General features: G+C 55.0%; 2 protein-coding genes across 6 annotated transcripts in view; both read left to right on the top strand.

Moving 5' to 3' along the window:
• The window catches only part of ZDHHC1 (zDHHC palmitoyltransferase 1), a 60,894-nt gene extending 51,734 nt beyond the window's left edge, over window positions 1-9,160 (top strand). For 3 of the 4 annotated variants that reach the window (XM_075008677.1, XM_075008683.1, XM_075008678.1), the window contains exon 13: window positions 1,320-1,473. The gene's annotated coding sequence lies outside the window, so the exon portion shown is untranslated. Of the gene's footprint in view, window positions 1-1,319; window positions 1,474-7,355 lie in introns of those variants that run through there. The other variant, XM_075008681.1, reaches the window with a different exon arrangement.
• On the top strand, window positions 2,735-15,326 carry TPPP3 (tubulin polymerization promoting protein family member 3). 2 transcript variants are annotated; one of them, XM_075008723.1, is made up of 5 exons: window positions 2,735-2,815; window positions 5,265-5,478; window positions 9,176-9,369; window positions 11,114-11,267; window positions 11,752-15,326. In XM_075008723.1, the coding sequence occupies exons 2-5, from the start codon at window positions 5,266-5,268 to the stop codon at window positions 11,938-11,940; spliced, it is 750 nt and encodes a 249-aa protein (XP_074864824.1). In that variant the 5' UTR covers window positions 2,735-2,815; window position 5,265; the 3' UTR covers window positions 11,941-15,326. The 2 variants fall into 2 exon arrangements, with proteins under 2 accessions (XP_074864824.1, XP_074864825.1); XM_075008724.1 differs by lacking the exons at window positions 2,735-2,815; window positions 5,265-5,478 and having other exon boundaries at window positions 9,182-9,369.
• The last annotated feature ends 214 nt before the right edge of the window (window positions 15,327-15,540 follow it).

Genomic DNA, 15,540 nt, shown 5'->3' on the forward strand with positions numbered 1-15,540 from the left:
CGGTGAAATCTGAGAAGGAACCAGAGACCTGACTCAAGCCATTGTTCCTACAAACCTCAACTTTGAAATTTATTGTAGGCTTTGAATCCTTTAGCCAATTTAAATGCTCACCTTTCTTTCTCTTTATAGATGAACCTTTACATGCAACAGCATGATTACTGGATAAGCTCTGAGTGACCTGTTGACCTGTATGCGCAGGGCTGGTCCTTTGGGATCAGAAGAACCCTTTGTTTGATTAAACTGGTTTTCAATAACCGCCCGTGTTCCCTGTAAGCTGAGAGCTTAGGCAGCCGCCCAGGAGAGGATCAGAGGCAGCCCAGCTGATTAGCAAAGTGCCTTCTCAGCCACCCATGGGCAGCCTGTGTTTTTAGTGACAGTGCACATCTGCACAGGCCTTGGTGCGCATAACACAATTTATTCTGCCCTTGGATGGAAAAAATTAGAGGGAACCCTGATAACCACTCATCGTTATGTCAAGCTTTTTTGGTGGTCATATAAGGTCTGGAATGCTGAAGGGATCTGCTTTTCTGGCTGCCGGTGTGGTGAAAGAGGAGTTTACTGTGATGTTGGTGTGATATGTCGTGGGTGAATAACCACGAGTTCGGGGAGGCGTCTGTTCTATTTCTCCACAGTTTATCCTGAATTTGGTGTTCTCCGTTGTGACCTGGGACACAGGGACAGCATCTCTGTCTCTCTGGGGTGAGCCGCTGCTGCTCCTAGCACAAGTCAATTAATTATGTCAAAAGACGTCTGCTACTTGGGGGATGCGCGCCCTGTAATTGAAAATTACACTGTGCCCTTCTCCGAGGTTCCTTTCCCTGCTTCAGTCTTGCCCGTTTTTAGCTGCTGGGACTGTCCGGGCTGCAGAGGAGTTGAAAACAGGTCATAGACTCCCAGGGCTGGAAGAGACCTCAAGAGGTCATCGAGTGCAGCCCCCTGCCTAAAGCAGGATCCACCCCAACTCAGTCATCCCAGCCGGGACTTTGTCAAGCTGGGATTTAAAAGACTGTAGGGATGGAGATTCCACCACCTCTCTCGGCAACACATTCCAGTGCTTCACCACCCACCTGGGGAAATAGTTTTTCCTAATATCCAACCTACGCCTCCCCCTCTGCAACTTCAGACCATTACTCCGTGTTCTGACACCACTGAGAACAGCCTCTCTCCATCCTCTTTAGAGCCCCGCTTCAGGAAGTTGAAGGCCTCTATCAAATTGCCCCTCACTCTTCTCTTCTGCAAACTTAATAAGCCCAGATCCCTCAGCCTCTCCTGATAGGTCAAGTGCTCCAGGCCCTTAATCATTTTGGTTGCCCTCATAGGTCCTGGCTCACAAAACAGCCTAGGTGTAATTGAGGGGAGCAGGAGTGTGGCAAGGCTGTGGCACAAGTGGAGTTTGCCTTCCCCTGTGAAAGACCATGGGCCTGACTGGAGCCATTGTCCCTAAAGAGAGAAGTTAAACTACGCCTGTGGGTCACAGCTGGATTTCCCTGGTCATCTGTCCCCAGCTGCTCCTCGCTGTTCACTGCAGGGACTCATGCCTGACTCTTCAGAGGTATCTGGGGTGCTGGTGGTGGTGGATCCTTGGCCCTGCAGAGTAGAACACATCTGTTCCCCAGAAGCTGGAGGTGAGGCATGGGTGGGGGGGGCTGGTCATGTGCCCCAGATTCGTGCCTGGGTTTGCTCAGTCCCATGGGGCTGCCGGGTCCCCTCCCTGCAGGAGGTGGCAAGCTGCAGCCATGCGGCGAGGCAGCTGTAACAGCTGGGCAGTGCCGGGAGAGAGCGGATGCTTTCACGGTTGCCTCTACAAAGCCCCCCCCAGACATGGGAGGGGAGGAGCCGGGCTCCACAAGCTGGGGAGGCAGAGCTGTCCCAGGGCAGCCTGGGGGGTTAGTAGGGAGGGGAGCCGGGGTGCTTCACTCACCCCGGCAGCTGCCTGCGAGTGCAGGAGGCGTCATGCAGGGAGTGATTGCCTGGCCGGTGCCCCCCGTGTCCCTCTCCAGCAGCTCCCGTGGCTCCCCAGGGAGCCAAAGCAACAGCCCCTCCCTGCCACTCCCTGCCCTTGGCTGCCTCTCCATGGTGCTGACAGCTGGAGTTGCAGGGAGGGGCTGCGGGGAAGCGCCCCAAGCCATTGGGAGGGCAAAGCTTTCAACTGGCCCCCCCCAGCAGGCACCAGTCACCTCTGGCAGCAGCCCCTGACCCCACCACCCAGCCCTGAACCAGGAGCCCTGAGCTCCCATCTCCTGGCCTGGCAGCAGAGAAGAGTAGGCAGGGCAGCCTGGTGCCCCCTGGGGCTCGCCCCCTATGAGCTGCCTAACACAGCCTATGGGCCCGGGCAGCCTGTGGGGCAGCGGTGCCACCCCCGTGCATGGGCAGAGACGCCCATGGGTGCTGCCTGAGGAGACGCCCGGCTCAGCCTTCCCTTCCCAGGTAACAAGCCAAGCTGGAGCCATGCCGGGGAAAGAGCCTCCCCTCCCAGCTCTGCGCGCCCTCCCCCTTCCCAGCAGCAGGCGCCCAGGGACCCCTGGGCTGTGCTCCAGCCGGCTGATGGAGGCACGAACCCTCTCCCGCCTGGGCGGGGCAGCTCTGGCACTGCGGCAGAAGGGAGCTCGGCTCTCGGCGGTGACCTTGGTCACCCTCCTGCGTTAGCACAGGGCTGTTCTGCTGCCTGCCTGTTTAGCAGCCCGTCTCTATGACTACGGGAATAAACAGCCGATAATAACACAGCAGCCTGGGAGCAGCGCTGCAGTCTGGAGAGCAGGAGGGAGCAGGGCTCCTGCGTGTAGCCGGTCACTGCTCCGCAGAGGCGCTTCAGGCGGTAAGTCAGCAAAGCAGCAGCCTGGTGGGTTGCGGCTGCAGGAAGAGGAGGAGGGTGCGCTGGGTGGCGGGGGGCTGGTCTTGTTCTGTGCCGGTACTTGGCATCCCTGGCAGGTGGCTGATTTCCCCCAGTCTGGGGGTGTGGAGCAGGGAAGGGAGCTGGCCGTGTGTTCTGGGGGCCTGTGCCCATGGGGAAGCTCCAGGCTGCCGTGAAGGGCTGGAGGGAGGAGGGGTGGAGCTCATCCGTGTGTGCTGCGTCCAGGGATTTCAGGGTAGAAAAGGAGGCGCCCGGCAGTGGTGGGCTGGCTGCAGGGCTGCTCCCCAGCTCAGCCCGGGGGAGATGGGGTACTCTGCCAGGGCCCCTCCCCAGCGTCCAGGCTGCCTTCCGTGCCTCCAGTGGGGGCAAACCTGGTGCTGTGGGTAGGAGCGGACAGCCCTTCCCCATCCATCGCCCCAGCCACACCCAGAGCCTGCAGACCCAGGAGCATTCCCCCTCAGCCTTACACACCTCCCCCTCCCCTGCGCTTGTGTGGGCCCCCTCAGCGCACACACACAGGCTGGCCCATGGGCGTGCCCTGCCCAACCCACTACAGAGGTAGTTAGCTCTTTCCAGCCCTAGAGCGCTAAGCTTTTGACAAAGGATGGGCCAGATCCAACCGCCGCTGCACAGCTGTGGGGGCTGAGACCAGCGGTAAGTCATGGGATCACCCTGCAGGACAGTGGCACAGCTAGACCAGGTCTTTTAACTCCCAGGATTGTCCCCAGCCCACACCATGGTGCCTGATCACTCACAAGTGCAGGCCCTAGGGCTGCCCCAGGGTGCACAGCTCTGGGACCTGTCCCCCGCTTCACACCTCTGTGCATTCCCTGCGTGCCCCCCAGAGAGGGCCAGACGTGTGTGGTGCCATTTTCAGGGCGTGGGTGTGGGAATGTTTCCAGCCGCCAGTCCTGGCTGTCAGTGCTCTGTGCCGCTCTTTAGCTGTCACTTACCCCAGAATGTCTGCTAAGAGCCCAGGAAGCAGTGGGTGTGTTGATGATGTGCTCAACAATATTGACCTCCCGTCCTCCGGCAAATTCTCTCGTTCAGCACTGGACAGGTCCCGAGGGTGCCGGATTAGAGAGGTTCAACCTGTGGGAGGTTTGTGTCCTGCTGGCAGGTTCCTCCTCTGATTGCCTCCCCCGCTCCTTGCAGCCCCTATGCACACGGCACACCTGTGCAAAGCCCCCGCCGCTCCCACTCAGTCCGGAAATGGGGACATCAGGTTAGTTGTAGCCAGTACTGACCCGAGGGTTGGTGGCAGGGTGACCGGCCGGGGGAGCAAGGACCTCTCCAGAGGGAATGGCTGCAGCTGGACTACAGCAGGACCTACATTGCCCCCTGCCAGACCCTCCCTCTCCCACACTGCCCTGCCACTGGAGGGGTTCCTCCTGCAGGGGCATTGGCCAGGGCAGGCTCTGTGGGCCTGCCAGTCCTGGCCAGCTCTGGGGCAAGTTGTCCTAGTGAAAGAGAAGACAGAGCTGGAAGGGGTGGCTTAGTGGTGTAAGAATCAGGTGTGAGCTATCAGGTTGGGATCCCTGGGAAAACAGGGTCCAATCCTGACCTGGAAGATCTCTTCTTTCCAGGTTCTGGGGGCAGCTTCCAGGCTAGAGAGGAGCTCGCAGGGGCTGGTCTGCTCAGCACAAATGCCAGGGTGTTAGGCCGTGCTTTTCAGGAGACGGGGGGCCTAAAATAGCTGGCCTGTCCTCCCTCTGGCTGCAAACAGCATGTATGGGCAGCCTGCTGTGGGGCTGCCTGGGAAGAACGTGTCCTTCAGCTGAACTGTGGCCTTCGGCTCGGTTCAGGAAGACCAAAGATGCCTGAGCCAGGGAGAGAGGCACATTTGTTAGGCCGGCTTCCTGGGCGAATTGGGAGCAAGAAAATGCCCAGAGCCCTCTCTGGGCCCAGCTGCTGGGACGGCATAGTCCCATCTGGCTGGGACAGGCTGCTTCGCTTGCTGGCAGGTTGAGCACATACTGATTAATGGCTGGCAGCTGTTTCTGCTGCACCAGGCCCTGAGTCGATTCCCATCAGGAAGGCCAGATGCTGTGAACTCCCTCCCTGTGCATGGCCGAGTCCTCTCGCAGGAGTGCCCCATGGGGCACCAGTTCAGATTGTGCTGGGGTGGTGTGGGGAGTGCATGCTGTGATGCGGGGTGGGGGGAGTGGGAGCATGGGCGGGGCAGACTGAGGAAATTGGTTTCAGTAGCGTTATTGAGCATGCTCATTGCAAATCAAGCAGTGAAGGGGCCGGGAGGGCAGGACCATGGTCTCGCAAATTCTCTCGTTTGGCCCTGGTCAGACAAGAGAGCTTCAGCCTGTACTAATAGAGCCTGACCGTCTGTGGCAAGTCACTTTGGGGACACTGGTTAGCCTGAACGTTTTAGAAGCTGTTCTTACATTGTTACAACCAGCATGGAGAGAGACCGACCCCAGGCGTCCGGACACGCTCAGCGCTGGAAGAGAACTGGGAGTCTAGCGGGTTACAGCAGGAGCAGCTATATTTGGGCTCTATATAAGAACATAAGAGCGGCCAGAACAAGGATCCATCTAGCCCAGTGTCCTATCTTCCAGCAGTGGCCCAGGGCAGGTGCTTCAGAGGGCACAAAGAGAAGAGGCAATCGTCAGGTGATCCACCTCTTTGTAGTCCATTCCCAGCTTCTGGCAAACAGAAACTGTCCCTGCCCATCCGTGGACAATCCTCCTCAAACTTAGCTTGGTCTTACTGAGACCCTGTTAGAGGAGGGGCCTTTCCACCATCTCCTGGCAAAGAGCTCCACTGGTTGACCATGAAGAAATTGTTTCTTTTGGTTGTTTTAAAGATAATGCCTTTGAATCTCACTGGGTGAGCGTCGGCTGTTACGTTAGCGAAAGACTCAATAACATTTCCTTATTCTGGTTTTTTCCACACCAGTCATGAGTTTCTAGACCACAAAGTAATCCCCTCACCCTTTAGTCATTTCTTTTCCAAGCTAGGTCCTACCCTTGTTAGTCTCTTCTCCTATGGAAGCTGTTCCTCACCCGTGATTGTTTCTGGTGCCTTTTCTGCACCTTTTCCAAATCCAAGACACCTTTGTTTAGATGGGGTGACCACCTCTGCAGACAGCGTTCAAGATGTGGGCGTGCCATGACTGTATATAGAGGCAATATGTTATTGCCTGTCTTATTAACTGTTCCTTTCCTAATGATTCCCAGTATTCTGTTAGCTTTTCAGTTTGCCACTGCACATTGAGTGGATGTTTTCAGGGAACAATCCACAATGAGTGAGATCTCTTTCTTGACTAGTGACAGCTACTTTAAAACCCCGTCTTTTTGTATGTCTAGCTGGGATTAGATTTTTTCCATTTATTTTTTGCATTCATCAGCATTGAATTCCATCTGCCCTTGTGGTGCTCAGTCACCTGGTTTTGGGAGATCCCTTTGTAACTCTTTGCAGTCAGCCTTGGGCTGACCTATTTCGAGTAATGTTGCATCGTCTGCAGATTTTGCCCCCTCGCTTTTGACCCCTTTTCCAAGCTCGTTTGTGAGTAATTTGAACAGCAGTGGTCCAGGCAGACCCCCGGAGCACACTGCTATTAATTCCTCCTCTTTTTCCCCGTCTTTTAAGCGGAGTAGTTGACAATGTTTTAATTATCATCTAACAACCCTTCAATTATCTTTGTCACCCTGCCTCCCTCTGTTTATAAACAAACTCCCTGCCCCAAAGGCAAAGTGGGAGCTGCACCAGGTCTGTTACAGTTAAGAACTGCCTCTAGAGCCAGGGCATGTGCTTTTTGTGTAACCCACACACCTAGTATCAGAGAGGTCGCTGTGTGAGTCTGTAGCTTCGAGAACAACAAGAAGTCCTGTGGCACCCTATAGACTAACAGGTATTTTGGAGCATGAGCTTTCATGGGCAAAGACCTGCTTCACCAGATGCATGAGTTGGGGGGGTGGTTTCAGAGGGGTATTTAAAGAGGGGGGTCCCAGTAAGAGGGAGGGCCAGAGCTGGCAAGGTCTACTCAGCGAGGTGGAAATGGCCCAGTATCAACAGTACTTATCAAAAGGAGAAAAAACAAGTCAGATCAGATAGGGGAATAGTAACAGAGAGGAAGCCGTGCTAGTCTATACACTATCAAAACAAAAAACAGTCGAGTAGCACTTTAAAGACTAGCAAAATGGTTTATTAGGTGAGCTTTTGTGGGACAGACCCACTTCTTCAGACCATAGCCAGACCAGAACAGTGGTCTGACGAAGTGGGTCTGTCCCACGAAAGCTCACCTAATAAACCATTTTGCTAGTCTTTAAAGTGCTACTCGACTGTTTTTTGTTCAGATAGGGGGATGTGAGCCTTTGTCAGAGTCTAATGGGGAGATATTAACAGGCAGAGCAAAGAAGCTGCCCTTGTAAGGTGCAAGCCACTCCCAGCCTCTGTTTAATCCTTGGTTAATGGAGTCAAATTTGCAAATAAATTGCAGCTCAGAGATTTCTCTCTCCATTTGATTTTTGAAATTTCTTTGTTTCAGGACTGCCACCCTTAAATCTGCCACTGAGTGTCCAGGGAGATTGAAGTGTTCCCACACAGGCTTCTGTACATTACCGTTCCTGATGTCTGATTTATGTCCATTTATTCTTTTACGGAGAGACTGTCCAGTTTGGCCAATGTAAATTGCAGCGGGGCATTGCTGGCACATGATGGCGTATATTATATTAGTAGAGGTGCAGGTATAAGGAGTGATTCACTGTCCCATGGAGTGGCATCTAGCCAATTATACAGAAAGAGTCTGAGTCACCTCAACAGTCTTAGCTCAGTGCCAGCTGGTGATTAGCTCGCATTATAGCAGTTCCTGCACTAAGATCCAGCGGGCCCAGGTTTGAGCCCACCTGTGGGTGTTTCTATAAGCAGACCTTAAGTACAAAATCCAAAGTTTAGGGGAGCTACGGACCCTCTAGTGCCTCATAAATGGCACTGTTGGTGCCCTACATCCACCAGGAGCCTGAAAATAGAGACAGGGAGTTACCACAATTCATTGGCGCGGCCATGAGTTCCCGCCTGGGACCTGGAACGTAGCTGAGTGGCTCTGCGTGCGTGTGGATGTGTGGCTGGGTGTGTCTCCTGCAATGCCCCTCCTTGGCAGCTGCAGGGCAGCTGCCCTGAGCGAGCCTCAGTGCTGCCAGGAGGTTAGAAGCTGTGGTGCCCCCCCGGGGCCCTGTTCCTGGCCCAGGAAGGAGTGCCCTGGTCCTGGCAGCCTTGTAAGGGAACAGAGGCCTGGCTGGCTGCATGGCCGCAAAGTGTATTTGTAGCCCTGCCGGTCCCCAGCTATTGGACACACAAGGTGGGTGATGTAATAGCGTTAATACGGAGATGCAGGGAGCCCCCTTCCCAGCCCTGAAGCGCCAGCGCTTGTCTGTCTCCCCAGCAGGAGCTGGCCCAAGAAAAGCTCTGACCTCATCCGCCCCGTCCCTCCCTCCCGAGGGAGAGCATATGCTAATAGTCAAGCTACAGCCATGCCTCTCGTAGCAACGGCTCCCAGCAGCACAGCCCTCCCTAGCAACCGTCTCCAGGCAGCACAAACTCAGGCCAGCCGACAAGCCCACACGCTTGTTTGTGTTTAATGTCAGACTGTAACTAGGGCCCAGGGCTAGGCCATCGCCCAGCCCAGACCTGGTGCCTCTGCCCTGGGGCTGGGAGGCTCCAGGGCTCTGCAAGCCAGCAGGAGTGGGGGTGAGAGGAGCTGAGAGCTTGCTTTGCCGCAGGGGTGGGGATGGGCTGGCCCATGGGCTGGCTCCCGTCTGTGGTTTACCTGGTTCCAGCCCACGAGGCTTGGGGCTCCCCTCCCCAGCATCCAGCCCGCTGCAGGGTGAGGGGTGTAGCGCCCAGAGCCTCTTGGGCCAGAGCCAGGCAAGCCAGGGCTGGAGCCAGGCCAAGGGCTCTGCTTGGCGGGGCAGGACGTGGCTCCGCTCTCCTTCCCTCAGCTGGGGGAACAGCAGGTTAACGCTGCCTGGAGATGTTTCTCCCCATGGCTCTACCACAACACCCTCCTGTCCTGACCCACAGCATCCTCACTATTCCCCTTTGGGGCCCGCACCCAGCTGCCCAGTCCCGACCCACAGCCCCTCTGCTATTCTGTCCTTGGGGCCCACACACAGATGCCCCATGAGCCTGACCTGCAGCTCCCACGCCATCTGAGGCCCAGGCTCCCCAGAGCCATTGCAGCTTAGTGGTGAGGGGCCCAGGCTTTGGTGGGGTGTATAAGGGTGTTGTGTGGGTGGCGTGCCCAGGATCTGATCGGTTGGCTGGAGTTTGCTTAAGTAACTGGGGCCATTTCTCCTCTGCCTGCTACAGCTCAGCATGGCGGGGAGCCCTGACATGGCTGCTTTGGAAGAGAGCTTCCGGAAGTTTGCCATCTACGGAGACACCAAAGCCACGGGGCACGAAATGAATGGGAAAAACTGGGCCAAACTGTGCAAAGACTGTAAAGTCATGGATGGCAAAGGGGTCACCAGCACGGACGTGGACATCGTCTTCTCCAAAGTGAAGTAAGTGGCTCCCTGACTGCCCTTCCTTAGAGCCTGCTCTGCAGCAGCCAGTTGACTCCTGGAGCTCAACAGGGCCAGCCCCGCAGTGCAGGCTGGTAGGTCACCCCCAGTCACGCTCTCAGGCCGCTCCTTTTAGCCATCCCCAGCCCTGCCAGGCTCACCAGGAAGCTGCATGCTTATCCCACAGACCCAGCCTGTCTCTTGCACCTTCCCAGAGCCCAGCGTCACCTCTTCACACTGACAAATTCTGAGGGCAATGACTCCCCAGCCTGATGCCTGGGCTAGCCTGTAACCTGTCGCGACTACAGAGAAGGTGGGGTCCGCTGGGCAGAGGGGATTATTCACGGTTACATCTGGTTCTGTCAGAACCACAATTTGAGAGGCATCTGAGGTGGCTGCAAAACATCCAGAATCTGAAGCCTGGGCGCAACTGTCCACAGAGCGTGTGGGGCCTTCTATGCTGACTGCTGTGTAGAGGCGATGCCAGAGATGCTTGGGCCATACTCACAAAGGGGACTTAAACGGAGCAGAGTGCCAGCCCAGGAGCCACCCTGCCAACGAGGCTCTGTCTACGCCACAGGGCTATGTAGAAACAGCTTGTGTTATTTTGAGATAAATTGGCAAACGTCGAAACGATGCACACGCTATTTTGAAATGAAATGGAACTAGCGAGCCACTTATTTTGGATCTGGTAACTCTCAAAGTTTCAGGAGTAAGGCTAATTTTGAAACATCCGTTTCGAAATATCTTATTTCTAATCGGGGCTCTCGTGTAGACGTAGTGAAACCCAGAGCCCTGAGTTAGGCCCATGGCCTGTGGAGAGTTAGAGCTTGTCTCTGTTTCACCGTTCAACTGACTTAGCTTTAGTGTAGACACTTCCAGTGCAAATGGGAAGGAGTCTTCTGGCATACCGCCCCGCCCCCCACCTTGAGAGGTGAATTCGTCCATCACCGTAGGCCTTGCCTCTTAAAGAGGTGGATTAAACCACAGGAGAATCCCTCCCATCTGCACAGGTAGCACCCATGCTGAAGTTTTCTGCTCCCCTAGTGCTGCCCAGACAGGGACTTACGCTGGCTTATCCATGCTGCTCTGGCATGTGGGCTTTTCAGCCCTGACCGACATAGCGAAGCCGACTTAATTTTCTAACGCAGTCCAGGCCTTTGATGCCTAAAGAGGGGATCCACAGCAGCCACTGTGCTGAGCAGGGAGCTGCCTGCACTAGACAGCAGGAAATGCTAAGGGGAGAGCTCTGCCTACCTCAGGGAATTAGGCGCCTAACTCTAGGCTGCACAGGATTGACAGCCATGAACCTCCCCCTGAAGTCAGACCCCTCAACCAGGTCACTCCTTTCTTGCACCAGCCCGCCCCCTAACAAGGCAGTACCTCTCCTGTGCCCAGCAGGGTTAGGGTCGCCCGAGGTCTCAGCTAGACCTCAGGTTCTCTTCTCCTGTCCTAACCTGTCCGGTAGGCCAGCGCCAGGTTCTGCTCAGCAGTGGCTGCATTTCTGAATCAGTGATCCCTGCGTACTTACAGCAGTTTACCTGTTAACTATTCCAGTAACTGGGTGCATCAAACGTTCCTCTTTGGGGGCCTACAGAGACCACCTGTGTGGGGAACAGGGACAGTTGCTGTGACAGCTGGGGCGTACATCCCACTGGAAGGGCAGCCCGGGTGTCTCTTGCGGCAGCTCCTGTTCTAGTGAAGAGCTTGTGCTAGATCACTTCCCCACCCTTGTGCCTTGCAGAGGGAAGACAGCCAGAGTCATTAGTTATGAAGAGTTCAAGAAGGCCCTGGAGGAGCTGGCCCCAAAGAGGTTTAAGGGCAAGAGCAAGGAGGAAGCATATGAGTCTATCTGCCAGCTGGTAGCGGGGAAGGAACCGGCTCACATAGGCGTCACAGTGAGTGATGGCCATTCTCAGACGTTAATGAGGGGGAGTGCGGTGAGGGGCCTGGCCAAGAGTGTGGGGTCTGTCTGGGGACAAACGGACGTGGCTCTGGGCAGCTGGAGAGTCCCACAAAGGCCACGTATCACAGCAGAGTGGTCTGGAAGAGCGGGGCTCTGGGAGGGCTGTGACCACACAGTGGAGAGGACTCAGGGCGGGACCCTGAGCAAAGGTGGACAGTCTGGGATCTAATAGCGCCAGGGGGATGGAGGTGTCTGGCCAAGGAGGGACACTGCAGGGGCGAGGACCAAGGTGATGGTTTGTGAGACACTGGCTGAGCCGGGCCTCGGGAGCACGTGGGAAATGAAGGGGCCAGATGGTGATGGACGGTGTGGGGTCTGGGAGCATCTGGGGGAGGGAGGAAGGGAGGCAGGAGCCTGGGAAGGACCATAACCACTTCTTTGTGTTTGACTCCCCTGCCCCGTGCTCTTGCTGACAGAAAGCCACAACGGGTGGGGCGGTGGACAGGCTGACGGACACCAGCAAGTACACGGGCTCCCACAAGGAGCGCTTCGACGAGACCGGCAAGGGCAAAGGGAAGAGCGGGCGGGAGAACATTGTGGACAACAGCGGCTACGTGGGAGCCTACAAGAACGCGGGCACCTATGACGCCAAAGTGAAGAAATAGGGATGACTGGAAGAGCCCCTGACCCTCCTAGACCCAGGCGCGCCGGAGCCTCTGGGCCTTCAATCACATCAGCCCTGGGAACTGGCCTCAACAGCACAGGCTTCCGGGGTACTAGGCTGGCCCACCCACTAGCCATGGAGCCAAGGCTGACGGGCCTTTGGTCACCAAGGGCTGATGTGATTAGAACCTGGCCTGGCCTTGCAGTTTGCTCCCAGTATTACATCAGCTCCAGATGCATCACGAACTGTGTCCCTCCTGCTGGCACTCACGAGTCTTCCTCCCGCACCCGTCGCTCAGGCACCACGCCCCTCCCGAGAACACTAACAAGACCTTTCCCTGTGTGCACCCCACAAGATGCCACGACCTTCCTGCTAGTGCCAACCAGACCTTCTCCCTGTATGCCCGCTGGGCACCCAGGCTTCTCCTGCTGCCTTCTTCCTTTGTACCCCCACCAGGTTGCCACATTCCTCTCACTATCTCCAACGAGAGCTTCTCTTACTCATACCGCTAGGTGCCTGCCTGTATGTCTTCCACTGGGGAGGTCTTCTGCCCGCCACAGAGGCCATTTTTCCCTCCTGCTAGTGATAGATGGGCCTTTTCCAAGGCTACGCCCCTTCAGCTAACGCCAGGCTACACTAGGAAAGGAGCTTGGTACAACTCTCTCTCGGGGGGTGTGGAAAGCACCCCTGCCCCAGCCGAGGTAGCTATACTGACCTGGCCCCACCAGCGCAGACGGCACTAGGCCAACGGGAGTGCTTTTCCCATAGGCATCGGGGCTGGGCTTAGGGAGGTGGCATAGCTACGCTGAGGAAAGCAGCCCTATGGCATCAGCATAGGTAGCATCTTCTCTGAGGCACTACCGCAGGGGCACCGATGCAGCTTTGAGGTGTTCACCTGCCCTGAGAGCAATGATACCCCTTGTCCTCCTCAGGGCACATCAGTCATGAGAGTTTAACAGTGCTCTTTCCTCAGGGCTCCTCGTGAAGGTGATCCTGCTTCCCCGGAGAACTGGCCTGCATGGCGTGTAACCCACATCCCTCACGTCTCCTCCCAGATGGGGCCTGCAGCAGCCCCAGCCTGAGACGCCAGCCCAAAGCCAAAGGCTTCCCTGCTCTGTAACCTGGCTCGGCAATAAACCTCTCCCATTTTGTAGTAGTGCCGCGCGCGCACACGTGCACGTGTGTGTGTGTTTTCCTGCGGGGACATAACGCAGACAATTTAGGATGGCGTCTGGTTTCCTCCCCGCCCAGGTTCAGATCAAACAGGCCAGTCTGGCTTGGCTGTGAGTCATACTCTTCAGTGGGGAGTGATGCAGGCCTGGGCCTACCACCTCATGACTCTGGCAAGCTCTGGGCTTGTCCATGTGCCCCAATGTTGCCGGAGCAACCAGAGAGACACACAAACATTCAGGCACCTGGCCCCAGCTGCTGCAGTGTTTGCAACCAAACACACAAGCCCCTGGTAACTGGGGCTTAACTGGAACCAGCACATCCCATAGATGTGGCCCAGTATCTCCACCTTGCTGTGGTTCAGACAAGGCTTCAGGCTCAGCTCTTCAAAGATACTTAACTCCAGACACCTAAATAGCCGGGTCTAGGGCTCTGGTGTCACATCAGCTGAGAGCAGGTCTGGAATTGCTTCCCCAGCTGGTGGGCCTCTCTCCTCTAAAGTCAGAGAGTAGAGAAATCCCAGAGTCACCAGGCCAGAAAGGCCACCAGAGTGTGCCAGAACACCTAGGTCATCAGAGACCAGCCCTCAGGGCTACTGTATGTCCAGGAGTGATGTCAATATGCTTCCCCATCTTGAGCCATCTCACGCCACTGCCTCAGGAGGCCGCAGCGTAGACGGGGTGACTGAGGGAGGGGTAGGATCAGGAATGCCAATTTTGGTTGGATGTATTCCTGAAGGTTTCCTAAAAGGGCATCGTCGTCAACTAAAGATTGATCTTTCATTCCTGTACACTCCAGCATCAGAGAGGTAACCGAATTAGTCTGTAACTTCAAAACCAGGAAGTCGCCCCGGGGCACCTTATAGCCTAACAGATATTTTGGAGCATAAGCTGTCGTGGGCAAAGACCCGCTTCGTCAGCTAACGAAGCGGGTCTTTGCCGATGAAAGCTTATGCTCCAAAATATCTGTTAGGCTTTAAGGTGCCCCAGGACTTCTGGTTGTGCTCTCCAGGGCAATCCTGGAAGGTCCACAACCCTAGATTTGATAGTGGTCTATAAAATCATGAATGCTGTGGAGAAAAAATGTGGTATTTGCCTCTTGCCATAATACAAGAACCAAGGAGGGAATTAACAGGCAGCTGGTTTAAAACTAACACAAGGAAATGCTTCTTAACACAACACATGGCCCACCTGAATGCATTGCAAGAGAGTGTTGTGAAGGACAAAAACATAGTGGGGGGGTTTAGGAGAGACCTAGCTGAGTTTACAGAAGATAGATTCACCAATGGCAGTTGTCAAAGATATTACACCCTGAGTAGCCCTAACCCTTCTGTTGTTCATGTACCTTGGAGGAATTCCAGGCATTCCATGCTGCGATGACATCACCATCACAGCATCTGATGCTCCACAAGCCTAAACCCTCTCTTGTCTGGATTTTCTCTTCTCACCAGAGATGAATGTGATGGGTGAAGCACAGAATTTCCCTTGGGATTGTTCCCCTGTGGGCTGTTCATACTAACGATGCCCACCTTCCTGTGGTCTGGGGCTCCCCACGACCTTGTCCTGCTGGGCAAGATCCTCTGGTCTTCTCCAGCCAAACCCCAGAGTTGGGGTAAATGCCCTCCCTGCCCCCCCCCCCCCCCCCGCCCACAGGATAACCAGAAGCCGGACCAGTTCAACTCTGGGAGGGTTCAGCTATAAGGGCTCAGTGCCCAGGAAACCAACCCCCCCACATGGAACCAAAACCCCAAATAAACACATCTTGCTCTGTGTAAAAATTTTGCTTAAGGTGGGAATTACTTGAACTCAGTTCAAACTTTTCTCACCTTGAGTGGAAAAAGACCAGATCCAGAGTGGGATTCAGAACCAGGTGGCCTGGCTTCATGTCTTTCTAGGCCCAACTACAGTCTGAACTTACAGGACAAACAAGGCTAATCACAGGTCGTTGACTTGATTACTGAGTCATCCAGATTCCAGGACCTCAGTAATGGCCCTGATTAGCACATTTAGAACCTTAAACAGACCCCACACTTCGTATTTCTAACTTTACATACAAGAGTGATACACACACGAAAAATAGGACATACACCCAGTCAGTGGATTGTAAAATTAAAATAGATATGTTACATGGCCTGTTTTGCAAAAAGCATCATCAAGTTATGCATGTGCATGTCCAAATGCCAATTTTCATAAAGCATGGCAGGAGCCTGTGACAACACGGCCTTAACTGAATTATTTATTTAACACGTAAAGTGTGCTAGGAATTTTACAGAACAGAAAACACATCCTAGAGAACTCAAGAGTCTGTCAGTGGATATAATTTCATCATCCCAATGGAACTGGGAGGAGTGAGACACAAAGAGAGGAAGCATGGGGGAGGGGCTAAGCAGAGGAATGGTAAGAAAGTATTATTAAAGTTAATATGATGTTAG

This window comes from Carettochelys insculpta, chromosome 14 (genome assembly GCF_033958435.1).
Source record: "Carettochelys insculpta isolate YL-2023 chromosome 14, ASM3395843v1, whole genome shotgun sequence".
Lineage (NCBI taxonomy): Eukaryota > Metazoa > Chordata > Testudines > Carettochelyidae > Carettochelys > Carettochelys insculpta.

Excerpts from the sequence above, each read along its gene's own strand:
- TPPP3 (XM_075008723.1), top strand. The coding sequence starts at position 5,266 with ATGGAGAGAGACCGACCCCAGGCGTCCGGACACGCTCAGCGCTGGAAG. Across the intron at positions 5,479-9,175 it reads AGAGAAGAGGCAATCGTCAG|CTCAGCATGGCGGGGAGCCC; the intron begins GTGATCCACCTC and ends TGCCTGCTACAG. Across the intron at positions 11,268-11,751 it reads CGGCTCACATAGGCGTCACA|AAAGCCACAACGGGTGGGGC; the intron begins GTGAGTGATGGC and ends TCTTGCTGACAG.